The sequence below is a fragment of the Protopterus annectens genome, chromosome 9.part0 (genome assembly GCF_019279795.1).
Source record: "Protopterus annectens isolate FY-2018-M chromosome 9.part0, PAN1.0, whole genome shotgun sequence".
Lineage (NCBI taxonomy): Eukaryota > Metazoa > Chordata > Ceratodontiformes > Protopteridae > Protopterus > Protopterus annectens.
Window position 1 is genome coordinate 1837685895 of NC_056743.1, and position 22774 is coordinate 1837708668.

General features: G+C 40.0%; 1 protein-coding gene across 1 annotated transcript in view; it reads left to right on the forward strand.

Moving 5' to 3' along the window:
- LOC122810798 (glutamate-rich protein 3-like) overlaps positions 1-22774 on the forward strand; it is a 129099-nt gene that overhangs the window by 18050 nt on the left and 88275 nt on the right. Inside the window, exon 3 of the mRNA XM_044082358.1 lies at positions 17306-17478. Coding sequence (XP_043938293.1) covers positions 17306-17478 — 173 coding nt within the window. The remainder of the gene's footprint in view (positions 1-17305; positions 17479-22774) is intronic.

A 22774-nucleotide genomic window follows, 5' to 3' on the forward strand; every position in this document is an offset into this window, starting at 1 on the left:
CAAATACCTCATAACGATTTTCATTCGTACTGTATTTATTGCCTAGGCCCAGACCACGACATACCTCTCTGTTGGTTTTGTGCCTTATCTAAGCAACGAACTATCCATCATCGGTATAGTTACACTTCTAAATATTTTGGTACTCGGTTCAGTTATCCAGATATGTCTTCGGTAAGCCATCCGTCTACCGACATTCCGAAAAAACACAAAGATAAAGACAGAGACAGGCCGCCTAGGTTCAAAGCTGCTGATGACACTTCTCCTAAGCCAGTCGCCAGTTCACCGGTACTCAGTGAGGTGCTTTCGCAGCCCCTGATACCTGCTACTTCAGATTCGCAGGCCTCTACTGAGACCCATTCATAGTCCGGTATGCCGCGAGATGCTTCAACTGTGGAACCTGTGGATGTTTCTACCATGGATGGGTCCGGAGCCACTGTGCAGGCACCAGCTTCTGAGGGTGTATTCAGGCCTACTGACTTGCATATTAAACCAATGCCATCTTCTTTTTCAAGGCCTAAAACTGGAACCATGCCTAGAAAACCGACACCCAGATCTCATGGTCAGGCCTCTATGCCTAAAAAACAAATGATAAGAATGGCTGAAGACCTTATTACTTTAATCAGGGGAAGCCAACCTTCCCCTTCTAAGAGACCTAGGACTGAATTTGCTTATGATACTTCTGACCAGGATTTTGAAATGTCTGTTTCCTCTGATGACCAGGATTTACACTTATATACCTATGAGGATTCTGATGCAGAGGACTCTATCCCCTCTGCTCCCACCCCCCAGATGATTTCTCTTTTGGTGAAACCTTCCATATTCTTAGGGAGCATTTTTGCTGGGAAAGTCAGGATTACTCTGATTCTAAAAAGAGGCTTAGGGATTTCTTACTCCTGCCTCAACACAGGCCTTTAGCTATCCCTCCTGTACTAGAAATTGTTGATGATGCCTTTTCGGAATCTAGCTTGGCCCCTGACTCTTTACCTCCTGCTCCCAGAAAATCTGATAGATATTACAGGGTTCCTGACTCTCACACTTTCCTTTTTAAAAATCCTACTGTAGATCCTGAGACCATTTCATAGGGACCCAAGGGCATTAAGGCTACTACTGCCACAAATCCTACCCCTTCTGATAGAGACTCCAGGGTGCTGGATAGATGGGGTAAGAAGGTATACACTTCTGCAACCTTGGCCTTAAACTGCCAGTTTCATATGTTAAAGTATCAGCAACATATTATTGGATTGCTTAAACAGAAAATGATGTTGATTCCTGACTGTGCTGAAAATAAGGATTTACAGGATTTAATGCATTCTGCTGAACAGGTTGGAAAACATACTTTGCAATGTGATTTTGATTCACTAGAGGCATCTTGCAAGGCTACTGTCACTGGGTCTGTACTTAGAAGGCATGCTTGGCTTAAGGAGCAATCTTTGCCAGATCATGTTAAAGCTAAATTGCTGTATGCTCCCTTAAACCAGGACTGCCTGTTTGGCAACAAAGCAGAAGAAGTTCTTAAAAAGATGGGGGAAAAAGCTAAATCTATGCAAACTGTTAAAGATTTCCTACAAGTACAGCCTCCAAGATTTAGTAGGCATTGGCCCTCTAAGAATTGGTCCTTTCCTGCCTCTTCCAGGCCTTCTCAGTCCAAACCCAGAACCAGCAGAACACCCAGGCTTCAGTGCCAGGGTACGCACAGGACTAAGCAGTGGGGGGCTCCCACTTCCAAATCGGGGAGTAGTAAGACTCCCCCCTATGGTAAACTGTCTCAATGACTTAACTTTAAAACTTCCAAGCCCTTCTCAGCTGACTGCTCCTTTAGGGGGAAAGATTGCTCTGCAGGCTAAAAACTGGGAACTCATTACCCAGGACAAATGGGCTTTAAATTTAGTTTCCCAAGGATACAGATTTCACTTCCACACGTTATCAACCGCAAACGGTTTGCCAGATCTACCCCAAAATCAGTGGGCAGAGGCTCAAAAGCAAGTACTCTCTCTCTCTCTCTCTCTCTTAAGCATAAAGGCTATTCAAACTGTACCAAAAGAGGAAAAGGAACAAGGTTTCTACTCAAGAGTTTTACTGGTACCTAGAAAAGACAATTCATGGCGTCCTATCCTGGACCTTTCTATCTTAAACACCTTTTTGGTGATTCCAAAATTCAAGATGCTAACTCTTCACCAGTTGCTCCCTATGCTAGGCAAAGATGCCTGGTTGGCAACACTGGATTTAAAGGAAGCCAACCTGCACATCCCAATCAGGTAATCTTGCAGAAGATACCTATGCTTCAAAGCAGGCTACATGCACTATCAGGTCTCTGCACTGCCCTTTGGCTTATCTACTGTGTTAAGGGTATTCACAAAGTGCCTAGCTCCAGTCATTACATTTTGCAGGCAAAGAAATATTCAAATATACCCATACCTGGACGATTGTCTAATTCAGGCAGAAAGCCAGGACATACTTTTGAATCAGCTGGCATTTGTGCCAAAGATACTAACTTGTCTGGGGTACACCATAAATGAAAAATCACATCTGGTACCTTGTCAACAAATTATATTCCTGGGAGCAAGCTTGAACACAACTTCCTAAATGGCTTTCCTCATGCCAGAGAAACAAATTCATTTGACAACTTAATTCAAACTAATGGCCACAAAGACCCTGCTATCTGCAAGGCAAATACTGCAAGCCTTGGGGTTCATGGCCTCCTGCATTCTACTAATTCCATATGCAAGACTGCATATGAGGAAACTACAATGGTTTCTAAAAAGCCTATGGTGCCAACATTCTCAGGATCTAGAAGCAATGATTCCTATCATACCTTGCCTATGGTTAGAGTTCCTTTGGTGGGCAGAGGCCTGCCACTAAAACAAGGGACTACCATTCACTCTACCCCCTGCCACCCAATCCCTAACAACAGACCCCATCAGACTATGCATGAGGGCTCTCCTGGCAGGGAAGTGCATTCAGGGCAAATGGAACCCAAGTCAAATGCACCTGCATATCAATCAAAAAGAAATGTTAGCTGTACAGAATGCTCTGACAGCCTTCAAGGACCACATTCTTCCAGGACAATTAATGGTAAAGACGGACAACACCACTGTTATGTGGTACATAAACAAGCAGGGGGGAACCCATTCTTACCCCCTCTGCAGACTAGCCATGGCTCTATGGAACACAGCCTTGAGCTACCAAGTGCATCTACAGGCTCAATTCCTGCCAGGAAAACTAAATACACTGGCAGACGAACTAAGCAGAAATCTCATGGACCCACACGAGTGGAAACTGGAACCAAAGACTTTCAACATGTTGATAAATAAATGGGGAGCCCCAGATGTAGACCTGCTTGCCTCCCCCCAGAACTACCAATTAGACAATTTCTGCACAAGGACTCCCCACAAACAAGCTTGGAAAGTGGATGCTCTGTCCTTCAGCTGGAAAAATCTGTCAATTTATGCCTTCCCCCCTCTGCCTCTCCTCTCCAAAGTACTATTAAAGATCAAACAGGGCAAACCAAGGATGATACTGATTGCATCAGACTGGCCATGCCAACACTGGTTCCCCCTCTTGGGCAGTGTGTCACAGCTAGCTCCATGGCACCTGCCTCAGACCCCTACCCTGCTGTCTCAGCAGGAGAGCCAGATTTTGCACCCTCAGCTTCAAACCCTGAACCCGGCAGCCTGGCTAATTACCTAATCTCTCCATTACCATCCCTCAGTAAACAAGTATCGGATGTCATTTTGGAAGCAAGGAGGCCTAGTACTAGAAAATCTTATGCTGAAAAATGGAAAAGATTCTGTGCCTGGAACCAATCTCAAGGAATGGGCACAGCAGCACCTGACTTAACTCAGATTCTTCAGTACTTAACTGAGATGCTTCACAAGGGCCTTTCTTTTTCCTCCATCAAAATTCACGCCTCAGCCATTTCAGCTCATTACAACACAGAACCACCCCTCTTCTCTCATCCACTGCTCAATCAGTTTCTCAGAGGGGCCAAAAACTTAAGACCACCCAGGAGAGCTCCAACTCCAGCCTGGGACCTTAACTTTGTATTGGAAAAACTCACTCTTCCTCCTTTTGAGCCAGCTGCAAGTGCAGAGTTAAAATTCCTTTCTTGGAAAACAGCCTTTGTTTTAGCAATCACTTCAGCAAGAAGGGTATCTGAATTACAGGCCCTTATGGCAGTGGAGCCTTTCATCATCTTTCATGCAGACAGGGTGTCCCTCAGGACCAATCCCTCCTTCATGCCCAAGGTGGTATCCAGTGTGGCTCTTAATCAGTCCATTCATTTGCCAACCTTCTTTTCTAATCCACAGAACAAAGGGGAACAGATACTGCACTCCTTAGATGTGCACAGACAACTTAGATTTTACTTGGACAGGACTAAACCTCAAAGGAAATCTGAACAACTGCTGGTGGCATTTGCTGCAGGGGCAGAGGGGAAGGCCATTTCAAAGCAAACTATCTCTAAATGGATAGGCCATTGCATTCATTTCTGCTATAAGAACCATGGAAAACCTATCCCACAGGGAATTAGACCCCATTCAACCAGGGCTGTATCTACCTCTACAGCCTTTCTCAGAGGTGTCCCTACCAGGGATATCCTAGAAGCTGCTACCTGGAGTTCTGTATATACTTTCACCAAGCATTACCATTTGCCAATTTTCTCTAAATCCAGAGCGGCAATGCCACTGCAGTCTTGCAGGGCCTTATAGCTGGTCCTAATGCTATCTAAATTCCTCCTCCCATCCTCAGGTTTGGGACTCTACCCAAATGTGATGACTGAACAGTGAAACATGAAGAACATAGTACAGTTGTGTACACTTACCATAAATGTAGATGTTCAAGTGTATTCACTGTTGCAGTCCTGGTTAGCCTCCCTCCAACCCCCTGACCTCTTTTGGATATACCTTTGCTCTCCTTTACTATGCTTAAAAGCTTTTTTGTGTATTTGCTTTATTGTTGGAGGTATATCATTGTATATTTATATTTAATTGCTACGCATTAGGGGGGCACCTGACATCTGCGGCAAGAAAAACTGATGTAATGGTGTCGGCTGCATGCTTTATACCCCTGACTACCTAACGTCATGGAAAATGAGACAGCAACCAATGCAGGACCTAAGACTCTGATAATCAGGCCGACTGAGGGCTACTGCAAGCAGATAACCCAAATGTGATGACTGCAACAGTGAATACACTCAAACATCTACATTTATGGTAAGTGTACACAACTGTACTTTCTTGCTCTTAAAATGAAACTTAATACATGCATCCCAAATCCAATTTTCTTTCCCTTTCCAGTCTTCTAAGCAATATTATTCCCAAAAGATGCCCTTAACTGCATCACAACTAAAAAATTAGAGTGAAAAGGATTCTATCCACACAGCCAAAGGCATATTTCAAAGCAATGCTCAAGAGAGGGACTAGCAAGTCCCAGTAACAAACCTCTCTATCCCTCTCTTGAACATTGCTGATGTTTCAGAGTCCTGAAAAAAAATACTTGTCTGTCCTCTATGAAGGGTAAAAAAGCTACTTACATTAAATCTAGTCTTGAGTCATATGGCTTTGTGGCCTTTCAAAAGCTAGTGAATTGATTCTAGAGCTCCAGCTGAGGAGCTAGAAACTAACTAATAATCAAATCTACTCATATGCAACTTCTCTCAGGTAGTAAAAGTATGTCCTGGTTCATCAAGATGTAAAACACTCCAGCCTTCTTCTTCTTTCGGCTTTTCCCGGTTAGGGGTTGCCACAAAGGATCACCTGTCCACTCATGATTGGCAGTGGAGTTTTACAGTGTCGAGTTGTCAGCCCGGCACCCAGCCTTCCACAAAAGGCACACACACACACACACACACACACACACACACACACACACACGCGCGCACGTAGGGCCAATTTAGAGTGTCCAATCCACCTACAGCATGTCTTTGGGATGTGGGAGGAAACAGGAGCACCCAGAGGAAACCCACGCGACCACAGGGAAGACATGCAGACTCTGCATAGAAGGCACCCCGGCTGAGGATTGAACCGGAGAACCTCTTTCTGTGAGGTGGCAATGCTAACCACTGCACCACCATGGCCGCCCGTAAAACACAGCCTTCAGTAAGCCCTGACTCTGCCAGACATTAATACAGTGTTCTCCGAGATTTCAAGTCGGTTTCCATTTTGGAATTATTGCAATCAAATACAGAATCATCTCTCGAAACTTCCTGCATGATACTCTCAGAAAAGGTATTCAATGATGACATTAATTTATTAAAGAGAACAGGGGAGTCTCTAGACCCTACAATAATGTAACCAGCAGATGTCTGAAATTTCTCCTGCAAGCAGCCACCCTCTCCACTTTGTGTCTTATTAATGAATGGGCTGCCAAATTTAAAGGTGATTCCATATTATGACACTTCCTTTTGTCATCAGAGCCAGAACAAGTAACTTAATTATACATGTCTGCATGTAACCTTAATTTCCTGAAGAAACATAACATCAGCTTGATCTTCACCTAGAAATGTTTTAGAATATGTCTTTTAGTGGAGGTATTTCCTCCAAACCCCTAACATTCAAAAAAACACATTTTAACACATTAACAGTAACACAGTAAGCAAATAAATGCAGTTAAGATTTAGCAGATTAATACTTAAGGTAATACAATGATAATAGTAACACCAGACTCATCCAACATCTCTCTGTGCCAGTGTATACCCCCGTGTGACAGGTATATACCTTTACCTGGTATAGCTACACTCTTGCATGTTATGATAATAATGAGACAAACTTTAATTGACTAAAAATGCAATATTGATGAGAAAAAAATGAATACTATGTTACAGAGGAAGGTGGTCAGAGCACTTCATATTGTGATCACACCAGATGATACCCATCGTAGTATATTATTATTAATTAATCACAGAACGGTAGTGGGAGCACTCCACTCCATACTTTGATTACAAGACTTGAAACGTCTTACCAACAAAATTACTTTCCCCATCTAAATCTAAATTCTGTTTTTCCTTCAACATTGTAACTACTCCCCCTTTTATGTAGTCATGACAGGTGCATACTGTTCTGTTCTTACAATATCTGCCCAATACTCCACTATATTTACTTCCTGTTGCCACTGTCTTCTTACCTTTTACCCATTTTATGTAGATCAGGCTTCACTGTACTGCATTAATATTTTATTTTCTGCCTAATGTTATTTGTTCATGATCTATTGTGTATTGGTGACAACACTGCATGTTATTTGTCATAATAATCATCCCACTCCCATTACTTACTGGCTTAAAACCCATGTTGTATAACAGTGGAAGGACTACACTTTACTGTGCATACTATACAATATTAATGATTCTAGCATGACTCCATATTAGCAATTCTTAGTTCATATTTGGTAGGATGATTGATTTTATGTCCAGCTTTTCACTCAATTCTTAAGTTGAGCAACTGGGCCAATAGGCAGACACAAACTGGCTAATAGGGGCATGTACATCCCCAAGGATATGGTGTAGGGCACATACCCATGTCTATTTGGCAACATTAGTCAACACAGTAGAGCCATATTTTACACAGGGCACATACCCATGTCTATTTGGCAACATTAGTCAACAAAATAGAGCCATATTTTACACCATGTGGCTAGCCTTGCCACAGCAGGGACTGTGTTCTCCTACTAGATGCCCAAAGTGGTTAATCTGTACAGCCCTTTCTCTTATAAGGCACAATCTAGAGTCTGTGCTTCTGCAGGTGAGTTTGAGATGGAAACACTCAGTGTGTTTTTCAGAGATGGGAGGAACCATACAGGCATTGGCCAGAGGTCAGGATCAAACCTTGTACCTGAGAGTCAAAGACCTTAACCATTATGCCAACTGCTCTCTCTTCTCGTATGAAGCTTGAATGTCATCATTATTTACTGACCTTAATCCTCATTGATTTGCAAGAAAAGAATGCAGAAACTTTATGAGGAACATACCAAAATATGAGGCAAAAAGGATGAGAAAAATGTCATTACGCCAGGGACAACTGAGAACATGTCTGTCCCTCAACACAACACATGCAGATGTGATCATCAGTTAAAGCTTCCTTGTATGATTGCAGACCTGTGATCTTTGATTGCAGTCAGATGAATACATACGTAACTAACTACCATACAGGAATGTATCTTAGCAGCTCACTGCTGTCAGAATTCGGTGTGCAACTCATTGAACTCCTACTCCAATATGTATCTACTTCTTAGCTCATGATTCAAAGAATAGCATATTTTTGAAGGCTGTTAAAGCTTGAACTGAAATGTTTGTGAAATGTTTGTCATTGTTTTTTAGTGACTATAATCCTCATTGGTTTGCCAAAATGTAAGAACTTTTACAAGAAACATAACAAATATGACAGAAAATATCAAACAAATTCTGTGAAATCATGGTCATCTGAAAGCATCAACATCCCCACACTTATTTGCCAGAAAAGCCCCAGACTTTACAAGGAGCAGACCAAAACATGAGGCAAAACATTTATTTATTTATTTTACATTTGTTGACTGGGATAGTCCGACTGGATACATGTCCATTTTCAGCGGAGGCCCGGGGAGAAAAGCTCCAAGATAATAATACACATTGAACATTTATTAAATGCTAGTTTCAAGCAGATTACAGTCATAAGCAATACCAGCATTTAGCACATATAGTACTAACTTATTACAAAACACTTTACAAAACATAACATTATTTTCAAAGTTAATCATACATAACATTACATTCAGGTTTAAGACACACTGAGCAGCAGTTATACTATTGACCATCACAGCCATTCTGCAACCTAAGGGAGAGTAAAAACATCAATGCCACCTTCACCCCGTGCAAAAAGCTTTACAAGGAACATATCAAAATATGAGAAAAAAATCAGACAAATTCTGTGAATTCAGTGTCATCTGAGGGCATCTACACCCTCTACTTATTTATCATAAAAAGAAACAGAAACTATACATGGAGATGATCAAAATATGAGGCAAAAAATCACAGCCATAATGCAACAAGGAAAGATGACAGCATCTAAGCCATCCCACCCCCACGTATAGATACATACATACATACATACATTCATACATATACATACACGCATGCATACACACACACACACACACACACACACACACACACACACACACACACACATGCACACACATGCACACGCACACACGCACACACACACACACACACACACACACACACACACACACACACACACACACACACACACCACACACATCCACAGATTTAAATAAACGAAACACTGTCATACTGCTGTCAGCAGTAGGCATGCTGTCTGTAAAAAAATAAATAATTGTTCCTGCACTCATTCTGTACAGCAAGTTGAATCCTTTAATATCCTTTTCCTGTCTCAGGTGTCACAGTCAGCTGGTGCAGCCTGCACCAATAAGAAATGATCCTCGCTGCTTCTTTCAGCAGCTTAGTGAGATGCATGTTGAGTGATGCTTTTGACCAACATCACAATGAAAGAGATTCACAGATTCACAGATTAGAGGAGTAAAATTTTTGCTGGACTGTTTTCAAAAAAAGACCAGTAACTGGAACAGGTTACCTTGACGTTTTCTTTTTTTTACACTCTCAGGTTGCCATAGATCTCTGCCCATGCCCATTTATGGAGTTGCAGAGTTCTGAGAATGAGGAACTAAAACAAAAGTGTTTCTTTTTTATCTTTTTTACTTTTTTTTTAAAGGGGGGGCTGCAGCCCAGCAGCCAGTACCACAAGCCACCCCTGTTTCTTTCTGGAGTAAAACTATATTTTTAATGCAAGGCAAGGGAAAAATGAAAGAGATTCACAGATTCACAGATTAGAGGAGTAAAATTTTTGCTGGACTGTTTTCAAAAAAAGACCAGTAACTGGAACAGGTTACCTTGACGTTTTCTTTTTTTTACACTCTCAGGTTGCCATAGATCTCTGCCCATGCCCATTTATGGAGTTGCAGAGTTCTGAGAATGAGGAACTAAAACAACAGTGTTTCTTTTTTATCTTTTTTACTTTTTTTTTAAAGGGGGGGGCTGCAGCCCAGCAGCCAGTACCACAAGCCACCCCTGTTTCTTTCTGGAGTAAAACTATATTTTTAATGCAAGGCAAGGGAAAATAATTGGAAGTGAGACATATTACTTCATAAATGTAACCTACAACCCAGACTCAAAGCTCAAGCTTCATCCCTTCATTAATAGGACCCCATCTGATTTATCACAATAATCTCTTTACCTGACTCATCTTAAACTTCTCTTAGCTGTTGCTTGCCTCTCCTTACCCTCCTGCAATGAAAAATTCAAAGCCTCATTGATTAACTACTACAGGCTTTGAACCTATTCAAAAACATAACCCTCCTGGGTGACTCTAATGTTAATCCCTAATAACATAATTGAAATATCCATGATCCCCCACCCTGCATGACCATTTCCCAGTAACTTGCAAATTAAACAGACCCACCAAAAACACTGCCCTCCTTTCAACTGACCAGCTCCAACTTCCCCATCATGCATTACATGGACAGTATGGTTATCTACAGATGTAGCCTACTGCTCTCCACTTTAAGGACCAGCCCTACAAATATATAATATCCCTGTAAAAAGAATTAGCCTCTTCCAATTGGTTGCCAATATTTAACTACCAATGGCCCCCTGAAGCAGCCAATGACCTAACAGACTGCTGACCTTCCAGTAAAAAGAAATCTAAATGTAACAACTGAATCACATACGATTCAGCCTTGGAGATGAGGCCTAGAAACTTTGGAAATAATCTCCAAATGCAGAAATAAGGAGAATATTCATAGGTTTAAGAAATTTATCTAAAAATCCATTAGATATCACAAAGCCTCATACCTCCAATCCCAGCCAGCAAGTCTCCCTACATTATTAGGCAAAACACTTCTGGAAACTAGTAAACTGTATAACCAGTGGACAACAAACAAGATTCCTCTAAGCGATGATAATTTAATTACACCTCAAGTACCTCATCTCCAGAAAACCTCCTAAATGAGTTTACTCACCTTCCCAAACTTACTAACCCACCACTAGTGCACATCAGCGAACACCTTTTCTCCCCATTTCATCTAATCATTCTACTTTAGAACCATAAAAAGAAAAATAAATCAAGTCTCTTTTACAACAGATTCCTAATGATGTCACTGTTGAGGATGACTTCTTACAACCATGGTTCATCAAACTGTGCAGAGATCATATAATAACCCATTAAAACATGTATAGAACATCTCTCTCTGCTATACCACCATGCCAAACGTCTGGCAACAAACTATTAAAACTCTCCCCAAAGTTACCAGACCGCCATTTGCTAGTGACTTTAGAACAATATTCTACCAGCATTGACAAAACTGTTTAAAAATTCAGTTTACTTCCAGCTTACCTCCTTCATTTGGAAGTAAGCATTGCTATCCAGGTACCAACACATCAGCTGATTAGGTAAAAGCACTATTCCAGGCCTGTTTAACAGATGTTTTTCTCATAGATAAAGGTAATACAGTAGGCTCCATTTCCACTGACCTCACAAAAGCCTTCGACTTTGTAGATCTCGCTACCCTTCCTGATGCCTTACTTGCGAGTGAGGTAAGTGCTAATTCCTCACTCTGGTTTAAGGACTACATCTCTTGTAAAGTTTTCACAGTCAAGACTAGAACCTCATCCTAATCCTCACTTTTCTCACCGCTTACAACAGAAGTCCCAAAGGCTCAGGATTATCTTCTTTATTATATTCTTCCTCTTCAACAGCAAATTTTCAACTGACCAGCTCCGACTTCCCCATCATGCACTACATGGACAATATGGTCATCTACTACTCTCCACTTTAAAGAAATACCTCAAAAATGACCTTATTTTACTTTAAATATAATGATCTTTTTAAACACCAAAATAACAAAAGTAATGTTCTTCAGGACACAAAAACTTTTCTCTGGTTCACAAAATTTCTATGAAGTGAATAATAAAATAAACAGCAGTCCCTAGGACTAAATTCTTCAGATATCTATGAGTCAGGGTGAACCAAAAATCTGAGTTTTCAGCACTGTGTTGACAAATCCAAACAAAAATAAACATCTGTTCTGGTCTACAAAACATCTCTTTTTCCTATCAGCAGAGGGAAGATGTGCCACTGATAAGGAATTCTTCTACCACAACATTAATGAGGCCAACCTATAACAGCATCATATTCCAACTAAAGTCTAACCTTAAAACAAACAACTGCCAGCCATATCTGCACAATCATCTCACTTCCCCCTGTGAAGAACCGATGTACTGCAACAGCCTTTGGTATGCAAACTCTTAAAAATGGACACCTTCTACGTCCTCACTGTTTTCTTATCTAGAGAAAATCCAGTTTCTTCTTTATATCCAGAAGATCTTCAGTGCAAACACCCCACAACAAACTATGCTGCACTGACTACAACTTATCTATCCTAACACTCTAACTATGTCCATCAACTTCTAAGAAACTACATTCATTTGCAGGATTCTGTTCAAAACTCCAAAAGTTATTTTTTAAAAATTCAACTGTAAATGCTTTATCCAGGTTAAAAAAAAGCTTCCTGAGCCTAAAACACCCTCAGCATTTTCCTGTATAACATACATAATTACTCATTATCTAGTAAAGAATTTCTAAAGAATAACCGAAAATGTGTTACCCATTTCTTTTTTCTCCCTTTCTCTCTGTCATTATGGCTTCCTGTGTGTATTTTAAGTATGACTGCTGTTTATACTGGATTCAGGCAAGCTATTATCTCCAGTTACTTAAGTATGTTGAGAGTATGTGCTGCACTTTTTCAGTTATAAGTTCAAAACTGCATGTATAATTGAATCAATATCTTTTTTTTACCCCCCCCCCTTTTCTGGACTATCAAGACTTAGTACTGCTGTTCAATTAGCCCACTCAACCCTCCTGGGGTGAGACTCCCATGAAACATTTTTTCTCATGAAGGCACTGTGCAAGCAGGCCAGAAGTGGTGCCATCATCCACATGAGGATTGGGGGGAGGGTCATTTAAGACCTAACACCCCTACATATCACTGAAGCATCCAAGAAGTTGGCATGCAAGTGCCCATCACAATGTATGAACATGCCTTTGTGTCTATGTAATCAAATGACCCTGTCCCCCATGCAAACAGTATCTCCATGTGATCCCTGCTCACCAGGGGTTAACCCATTGTGAATGTGCCAGGCATATGCCTCCATCCCCTCCTCATGAAAAGAGACAAACTTGCTTTAGCCATGTCATCACTCTTCTTTCTATGCCAATTCCAACATGAAACTCACTGTTCTATGCATCCTTCTCTATTCATAAATCTGTTTTTCCTCCTGTGTGCTGCTTCTAGGAAGAAACAATATCCACTGCATTCCTTTTTTATTTAGCAAAGAATTAATGACTCCATCCCCTGTATGAGGGGCTTCACTAAACTTTGGATTTCAGCCTCCTTGTGGAGTTAACTTTCCCTATTTTGATTATCTGCACCCTATCTCTGAGCCACTTGGCAATCCAGCAAGTGGCATAGAGATTTATTCACAGTTTATTTTGCTTTCTTACTATAACTGAGTGGGGAATTGTGTCAAAAGCTTTGGTCAGGTTGAGGTTTGTGGTGTGTACCATTTTGCCTTCATCCATTGCTTTGGTGACGTTTTCAAACAAATCCACCAGGTTGTGTACACATGCCCTCCCCTTGATGAATCCAAACTGAGGCAGGTCTAGTGATTGTAGGTTCCCTATGTCCTGACAGATTAATTCCATGATGTCTTTCCATGGCTTTGCATATGAGGCTGGTCAGACTTATGGGTCTGTAATTGCCTGGGTCTGTGGAAGGTCCTCCCTTATGCAGAGTAGCTGTTCTCTATCCTCTTGGCATAAAACCTGTATGGAGGCTTAGATTGAACAGTGTTGTTAGGGGCGTGGCTAAATCAAGCATCCTGCTATTTAAGATGCAGCCAGTGATACTGTCAGGACCCATCAATACAGTATTTTTAGTTTTTGATAGCACTTTTAGGATTTGGTCTTGTGTGATAGCTGGAGGTGAGACAGTTTCAGGTATAGCTTGAGGGACAGATGAAGAGAAGAGAGGGGTAAGGTTAGAGCTAAATTTATCACCCAGTAGGTTTGTTTAATCTTCAGTCTCAGTCTAGGTAACAGCATTCATAGTAAGCTCAGCGTATTGCTGCATTGTACTTTTGAGATTACAAACATAACTTAAAAATGTCTTATGATTGTCTGTGGATTGGATAGCTATTTTAACCTCAAATTTAGCTTTGGTGTTTTTTATTAAGTTTGTGAATTGTTTGTTTATTTCGGTGACAAGGGCTCTAACATCTTGGGAATTACTCTTCTTACATTTGGTCAAAATTATTTTCCATTTGTTATGAAGCTTGTTGATATTATGGTTCCATCATTCAGGTTTATTTCTGGGGTTTGTCCTGCACTTGTTCCTATGGGGTACAGCTGCATCTATGCACCTGTTTACATGCTGGTATAGTGAGGCAGTGTACACTTCTGCATATTCAGTGGAGTTAACTGGGTTTGGTGAGGATTTGAAGCTTGTCAATGTATCATTTAGGAATTGGTAGTTTATCTTAAATAAATTTCTAAAAGTATCTTGGGTGGAAGGGATTTCTGGTTTCAGTTTTATGTAGAAGGAAACAGCTTTATGGTCAGACCTAACAAATGATGAAGATCCACAAGGGGTGGTGCAAAATGCTCCCATATTAGTAAGGACAGGATCCAAGATGTTAATCCCCCTAGTGGGCACTCTGACTAGTTGTTCAAGGGCATTTGTACTGACAAATTCTAGGGATCTCTGTACTTGTGCACTAGTGGTGGTGTAGGTTTCCCAGTCTATATTTGGATAGTTTAAATCACCTAGGAAAATGATATCAGGTTTAATACTGAGTGATTCTAGTTGCTGTAGACAGCTGTTGTGGTTTTATTCTAGTTCCTGTAGACAGGTGTTGTGGTTTTCTTTTGTCATAGAGGTAGTTCTATACCTAGATAATAAGTGGTACAGGACCTTTCTGATGGTCATTTGGACATGCAAAAGCTGTAGCTTATAATGCTGCTTTGCCAGCCTTGATGTCAGTCTCTTCTGGATAAAGACTGAGATCCCTTCATCGTTTATCCCTCTTGTACAGTAGCTGGTCTAAATGTGTGGAAGGCATTATAGCCATGCACAGCCAGAGTGCTCTCTGCTGTTTTACTACACAGATGCCAGCATCCTTCAGGGTAAGAAGGGCTTGTAAGGAGTGGAGTTTCTTGTTTAGGCTCCAAGCACTGCTTGATAACACCTTCATATTTTTCCTTTGCTTGTTTCATTATGTTGGTAGGTTTATCAGGTTGACATTACCTAAAAAAGGGAACTATGGGGATGGACAACGTCTTTGCCAGTAATCAAAACTGTAGATGGGACAGATACAGATCATCCCTAATGAAGCAGCGTGGTCTGTTGATCATATCCTCCCAGGCTGACAGATATTGGACCCCCTTTGAATTATACCAAATACTAAGCCAATTATTGAAGTCAGTTATTTTTTCCTCATGTTACGGCATCATCCTTGGAAAAGTAGCATGCTGCTCAATGCTAAGCTCATACCTGCCTTGGACACATTCTGTGAGCTCCATCATGTCTGTCTTAATATAATCCGGTGAGGTACACCTCTAGTCATTGACACTGGCGTAAACCATGACACAGTCATACTGGCACTTTTTCAAGGACTTTCCTGGGGGAGCGTGTTAGCGTTCCCTGTAGTAGGTTCTCCATTATAGGGATATTATCACCAGGAGGAATATAGATACCAATGATGTTAACATGCTTTTGAGGAGTGGTATTTAGTTTGGCTGCGTTATTAAAGGTGGGAACATTTATTTTAGAAGGCAGAACACCTAAGTTTTTTAAAAATAAAATTGCTGTGCCACCTCCTTTTCTGTCTTTATGGTATTTGCATATGATATTATAGCCTGGGAGTAGTATCCCATTGTTATTGATGCCAGGTTTAAGTCTGTTAATACGATAATGCCTTGTGGGTAATGGGTTAGATGGGCATGTAGTTCGGTTATCTTGTTTTGAAGGCTTCTAATATTGATATTTAGTAGTGGTAGGTCTTGTGTTTTTTTGGGGAGAGAAATGGTGTTGGAGGGGTTAGTGGGTGATGTGGATGTTTGTGGACCTGGGTTGGGGTGAATGTCACTGTTAATAGCTTTTATGGAATATACTTCCTTAAGATGAAAGTAAAGTAGCTCCCTGACCCTCTTTAAGCACAACCTGGATGAACAGATGGGCAGTTATGAATATAACTTGGATCTAGCCATCATGGAAAAGGACTAAAATCAGGTATAAATTAGTCATGTCAGCAGGTACTTACAGTTTAGGGTACTGTTGTTGGGCTATTCATGGTCCTCTGAATCGACAGCCTAGTACTGACCTGTGAACCTATGATCCTATAGTAGACAAGAAAGATAGTAATTACAGTCCTTAGTTAAACCTATGGTGCAAAAAATAGATGACTTAGTAACACTGAGTGCTTTTTGTCCTGCTGTTCTTCTTGCAAATAATTGGTGTTAGCCAAGCTGAGTGGCAGCCTGAAAAAATGGCCTTGATATCAGTTCCACCAGTCTTCGAATGGTAGAAGTCAGCTCAGTTTGCCACAGATCATGAAGGCAGGGGGCAGTGGAATTGACACACTGTTTGTGAAAATGCTTAGTAAAGAATAATACACAATCGCCACCTGGTGGAGATGTTGTAGTGCTGCAGGAGTGCAGTCTTGGTGAGTTGAATACACCTGATTCAGAATTTCTGTATGTTCACAAAATACCTGCATGGTAAAGCCTGGTTATGGCCCTAAAAAGAATTGATGTGCAAATGGGGCAGAGTAAGGGGGTTGGTGTTGTATAGTTACAGGGACTATGCTCCTATAATGAACTACCCTCAAACTTACTGCATGCAAAAGACAAATATTGGAATGGGTTTAATAAAATCAACAGCATGGTACTGTAAGATAGTTCTAGATGAATCTGATGAAGTAAGAGATGTCTTTAAAAACATGATACAATTCTTCTGCTGTGTTCACTCTACAACACTCTCCTGGTCTCAGGCACTTCACATGTTTTCTTACCTCCTACATGTGTTGTTAAATTCAAGATTTCCTAACCTTCCACTTTGTGGTTAAAAAATAAAAAAATAAATAAATAAAACATTGATTCTTTGACATGGCTGTTTAAAAATAATTATTCCATCATACAACAGAGGTGAACATTTTTTTCTTCTTCTTTCCATTATTCAAATGTAGATGCATTCTGGCTAAAGCAACACAAAAGGCTGCAGTTTCTGTACCTGCTGATCATGGTGAGGATGGGTCGGATGGAACCCTGTCATCTTCGGATGAAGATACAGATGAAGAGAGTGTCCAGTCTGGGCTTTATTTCTTCAGTGAAAGAGAAGAATTCGGATCCAGCATTAAAAGTAAGTGCACTGGACAGAGACAGTACTTTGGCTGTCTCCTTTCTGGTTATTTCTTTTCTATGAGATCAGCTTCTGATCCTCTGAAGTCTGATGGCAGCAACTCCATCTTCACATTTGGGGAGGTTTTGATTATTTATTAATGTTTGCTGATCTGGAAGCTGATCTAAATGGATTTTTATTTCAATCATAACACAAGTGTTCCATACAATGGTATATTCACTTATTACATGTACATTCACACACAGTGATACATATTCAGTTATTCAGTACCACAACACACTGCTATGATACTATAAATTTAATAATGCATAGTAGTAAAGAAATTAAACTCTGATAAAAATGTGCAGGAGGCATCACATCTGTATATAATATAGCTATTTCAAGCAGTATTAAATAGGATAGTAATACAGTAGTTGTAACACGGAAAAATACATCCCGTGATGTAATATACTGAACAGTAAAAGAACCAAACAATATTTTCAAGTATTATTTAAAAAATGGGCTTGGAAAATCTGCAATCACCACTCAGCACTTGAAATTCCAAAGAGGGGAAATAATGCACAGGGAGAGCCTGGAAAAAGTAAGCACATCCATTCTGAAATAACATCTGTGTACTGAGACTTAAATAATTTACCAAAGCTATCATTTCCTTTCCCCATGTTAACTGCTACTTTTAAAAATTTGCAGTTAGTGAGTGAGAAAAAAAAAAGTAAAAATAACAAAACTAATGCAGCTAACTGCAGCAACAGTTACAAAGCTGTGTGTGTGTGTGTGTGTGTGTGTGTGTGTGTGTGTGTGTGTGTGTGTGTGTTTGTTCATGAGTGTATGCATGTATTTATTAAATCATTTACTTGACATTAATCAGGCATCTGAACTCCCCATAGTTAACAAAGTGAATACATGCATGTGTGTCTGTGTGTGTTTGCATGTATATTGTGGGAGGAGTTGTACTGCTTTGCACTTTGTGTCCAATGGCAATGACTTAATATTATTCCTGCTGTTATTTATAATGTTCTCTATTCATTTGATCAGAATAAAACATCTGAGTAGCAGAATAAACATCTGAGGTACACACAGTTGAAGAAGCTATACAGTTTTGTATGTGTGTTTGCATGCATAAACACACACGCGCGCACACACACACACACACACACACACACACACACACACACACACACACACAAACACACACACGTATAAATAATTCTAGTGAGCGGGCTGGTACAAGACCCTTTTCAGCCACACAACTCAGGCCTAAAGGCATTCACAATCACTCAAAACATGAAGAGAAAGGTTGAACAAAACTTAAAGTAGTAGGCTGAATAAAGCAATACAGGTGGCAAGTTGCCAGTGCACATTTAGATAAAATACATGTCTAACGTTCAACAAAAGAGAAATAATTACAATATCTACAAACAGAAATCATATAAAGTTATCAAAGTAATATACTGGGAAGATGAGGAGCATTCAAAATGGTGTTAAATGTAGTATGATGTACTTATAGTGTGGTGATGTTGGTTACTTTGCTGCATTACATTAACCTGCATCCCTAAAGTAGGTACACTTATATTCTTGGGCTCGGTGAGCTGTTAGGTTTTTCTTGGTTAGAGTATTAGGTTTACAGGACAGTATTGAGCTAACAGCCCTGATGAGCCATCTTAAGCCTAACGAGTAACCTGAGGTCAGAATTAAACCCTGTACTTTGTGTCTGTGAGGTGAAGATCTTAACCATTATACCAGACTCACCTTAGTAGTGAGTTTGTGGTGGCAGGTGAAAGTTAGTATGATGATCTCTTAAAAATAGGTAAAGAAAACTGGATTTTATTCCATTAGTGAGACTTAAAACTCTTAAGATTGTAGATGGATTCATGCACTGTGAGCTTGTTAGCTAGAGATGGACAATACCTTTCATTAAGATGTTTAAATGTAAGAATGTTAAGAAAGAAATTTGACCTTGCATTAATGGGAGACCATTTGTCATTGTGAATGGTGAGGAAATGGCACTTAGACATATAGACAAGGTGAATAAATGTAAGAATTGTATTCTCTGTAGCCTGTAGTATAATGGTGTTTTGTGTAGAAAAATAAGGCATAAGAGAAACAGAGTAAAAAATAGTGCATCTAGCTTCTCTAGTAAGGAGATGTAAAATAAGGATCCTTTAAGTAGTTGCAATACTTTTGAATAAATCAAGTCAATATGATCATGAAAGGGAAAAAAAGTGTTATCAAGTAGTAGTCTGAGATATTTTTGATGTGTAGCAAAGGGGAGTAATGATCCCATGGCATCGGCAGATTAAAATGGCCCTCAAGGGGGCCACTAGCCTAGCACTTGCCTATGAACCTATCATCATAATGTTGTATCACCTACTAGTATTTTTGATGTTCAAAACACTTTAGTTACAACAATCAGTTAATTTGCTTTACAAAATGGACATTTATAACAATATTCTCATTCTGGTAGCATTATAAGCTGAATAACACCAACTGTCTCAGAAATGTTTTTTTGCCTCTAATCATTTTTAGTGTTGTCCTTAATTCTTGAAAGAAGAAGTTGAGAGAGTGGGTTATTACATTTTCTGTTAGAGATTTGTTTCTGTTACTTTTTTTCATTAAACTATTTGTCGGAGAGACTTGAGTAAACAGGCTATTAGACATTTTCCATAATTTCTAAACAAGTTCACCCTATGTGGTTGAGCAGAATTCCCTTGGATACAATAGCTGTATCAATTACACAACTTCTACAACTTATGTAAGGGCTGGATCCTTTTAAGACATTAAATAACCCCTCCACATATCAGTAGTAGTAATAGTAGGCATTTAACGGGAGTGCCATTAAACAGTCAGTAGGAGTGCCTGTGAGAGACGTATGATTATATGACAACATTTGACAACACCGAGGACCCATTTATTTATTTATTTATTTATTTATTGTTTCTTAACTGGAAGTTACAAGTGGGCACAGCCATTTATGGTATGGGCCTGGGAAGGAAAGCTTCTCATCTTCAAGACCAGCTAACAAAAAGTTTACAGTACAGATATTTTTCCAAAAATGCAGAATAAACATCTATCTACACATGAATACACAGGGAATACTATGATAAAGAAAAAACAAGTACGCATGTCAACAGTAAATAGGCAAAACTCAAGAAATTCTTGCATACAGTGTTTACATGTTGCAGATGTAGTTTTTTTTTTTAATCTATGGTACGGCATGAGAGTTATAAGATCAAAGCAGAAAGTCAGACCAGCAGCATAGTATACATGTTGTGAACTGAAGCAAATGCAAATTTAAGTTTATGGCTTTGCTATATTCAAAGAATAGTAAATGTTTCAACACTAAACATGGTCTTTGAATTATGAAATGCAAGAAAAATGCAAGTATACAAGTGTGCCCAGTGACAGTAGAGCAGAGGTGCAGAATATGTACTACTGTAAAAACACAGCAGTTACAAATATATTATTGGTTACTCAAGGAGAAGGAGTTTAGGTCACCTAATGTGATATCCATTAGAGTTCTTGGAAAGAGCAGGCAGAGGAAGGACATACATTTGAGATAAGGAAGGCAGTAGAAGAGTTAAGTATGAGAAGAGAACAGAAAGGTGGGGAGAATAACTTTAGGATTTACAAAATTTCTGTTAATGACAAGGGTAGGACTACTGAGAGTAATAAGGCAGGCAGTGAATGAATACAGGTGAGAGACCAGGGTGGTAACAGGTCCAGGGGGCGGCACAGAGCATGTGATCTCTCTTCTAAGAGTCATAACCTGCTGTATAGAGTGTAGCAGTTCCCCTAACAACCACATAAGTGATTTATCAGGTCAGATGTTCCCTCTTCTTTTCGAACTTTCTAGTTCCGCTACTAGAATTAGAGGATGTAAGAGAAGAAAGAAAGAGCTGTTAGGGAACAGGATGGAAGTTCAAAAGAGAGAGGGAGTTATAAACGTTAAAAGAAGAGAAATTCCTGTAAATATTTTGCCAAGTCAAGTAACCTCACAGTGACAATACCGGTTATTGTCCAGATGACACTTGATAGCCATTTTGAAGCCTTATTTGGAGGAATGTTTACATATCTCAAGAAAAAAACTTATTCCATTTCTTTGCTATGTAGACACCAGATCTACAGGTATTCACCAAAATGCAAAAGTACTGAGCAGCTTGCAATTAGAATAAACAAATAAATAGCAAAATGAAACAAATTTCATAATGCAAAATTAAAACAAAAAACTGTTTCTTTGCAGTACTCTTGTCTTTCCACAGTACTTTTTATTTTTTCCTTCTAAAATAGTTAAGTTGTCTATCTCGCCTTTGTTCTTGCTGGTTGGGATCGGAGCCGATCCTCGGCTCCGACTCGGCCATCTTCTATAGCTCGAGAGCTGTTTACTGGCTCGAGGCTACCCCTTATCCCATGATGCCTAGCGATAGCTACACAGATCTCGTTTGCCGCTTCAGCTGTGAGGTGTCGTTTTTCTGGTTCAGGTTTGTATAAAGTTTTTTTTCGTATAACTTTCATACTCTAGAAATATATTTTTCAGTGTTTTATTGTTAAAGTTTAGTCTTGTTTTTTGTGATAGCTAGTGTTTAGTTGTAGTATCCCTTCCCTTCTTGTAGAACTCGTTTAACTTAGAGAGTTCTCACCCGCCCCTCCCCCCTATCCTTCTTGTCAGGTTAGCCATTTAGGTTAGAGGCTTTCCTTCTACCTTTCTTTCTTAGGTTAGCCGTTTAAGTTAGAGGCTTTTCCTATTAAAAAAAAAAAAAATCCTTTAGCTATAGTTAGTACAGTGTGTTTTTTGTGTGGACTGTATTTTACTTTGGTAGCTGGTTTGGTATTTGTTGTTTCTTTCTTTCAGGATGTCAAAGGAATCCAAAGTGTCCGGATTCAAGAAGTGTGACTCATGCTGTCAGAAAATGTCTCTGACAGATGGGCACACTTCTTGCATCTATTGTTTAGGTGCTGTGCACCTGCAGGACTTTTGTTCTATCTGCCATGCATTTAGTCCAAGAGTCCTGCAGGAGCGTAAGAATAAGCTTATTCTTAGGGGTCTTTTAAAGCCTCAGGATTCACCGGCCAAGACCTCTCAGCCTGTGAAATCCCCTAAATCTACCAAGCTGTTGGCTCCAAGTTCGGAGCCGTCATCAGTTCAGACTCTACCTTCTACTTCGGTTCCGTCTGGCACTGATAAGACTATCTCCCCGTCCGCTCCATCACAAACTTCGGAGCCTTCGCAGAGCCACAAGAGGCTGAAGTCCCCTTCATTGGAAATGGTATATTTGGTTCCTCGATCTCCCTTGCTTCAGAG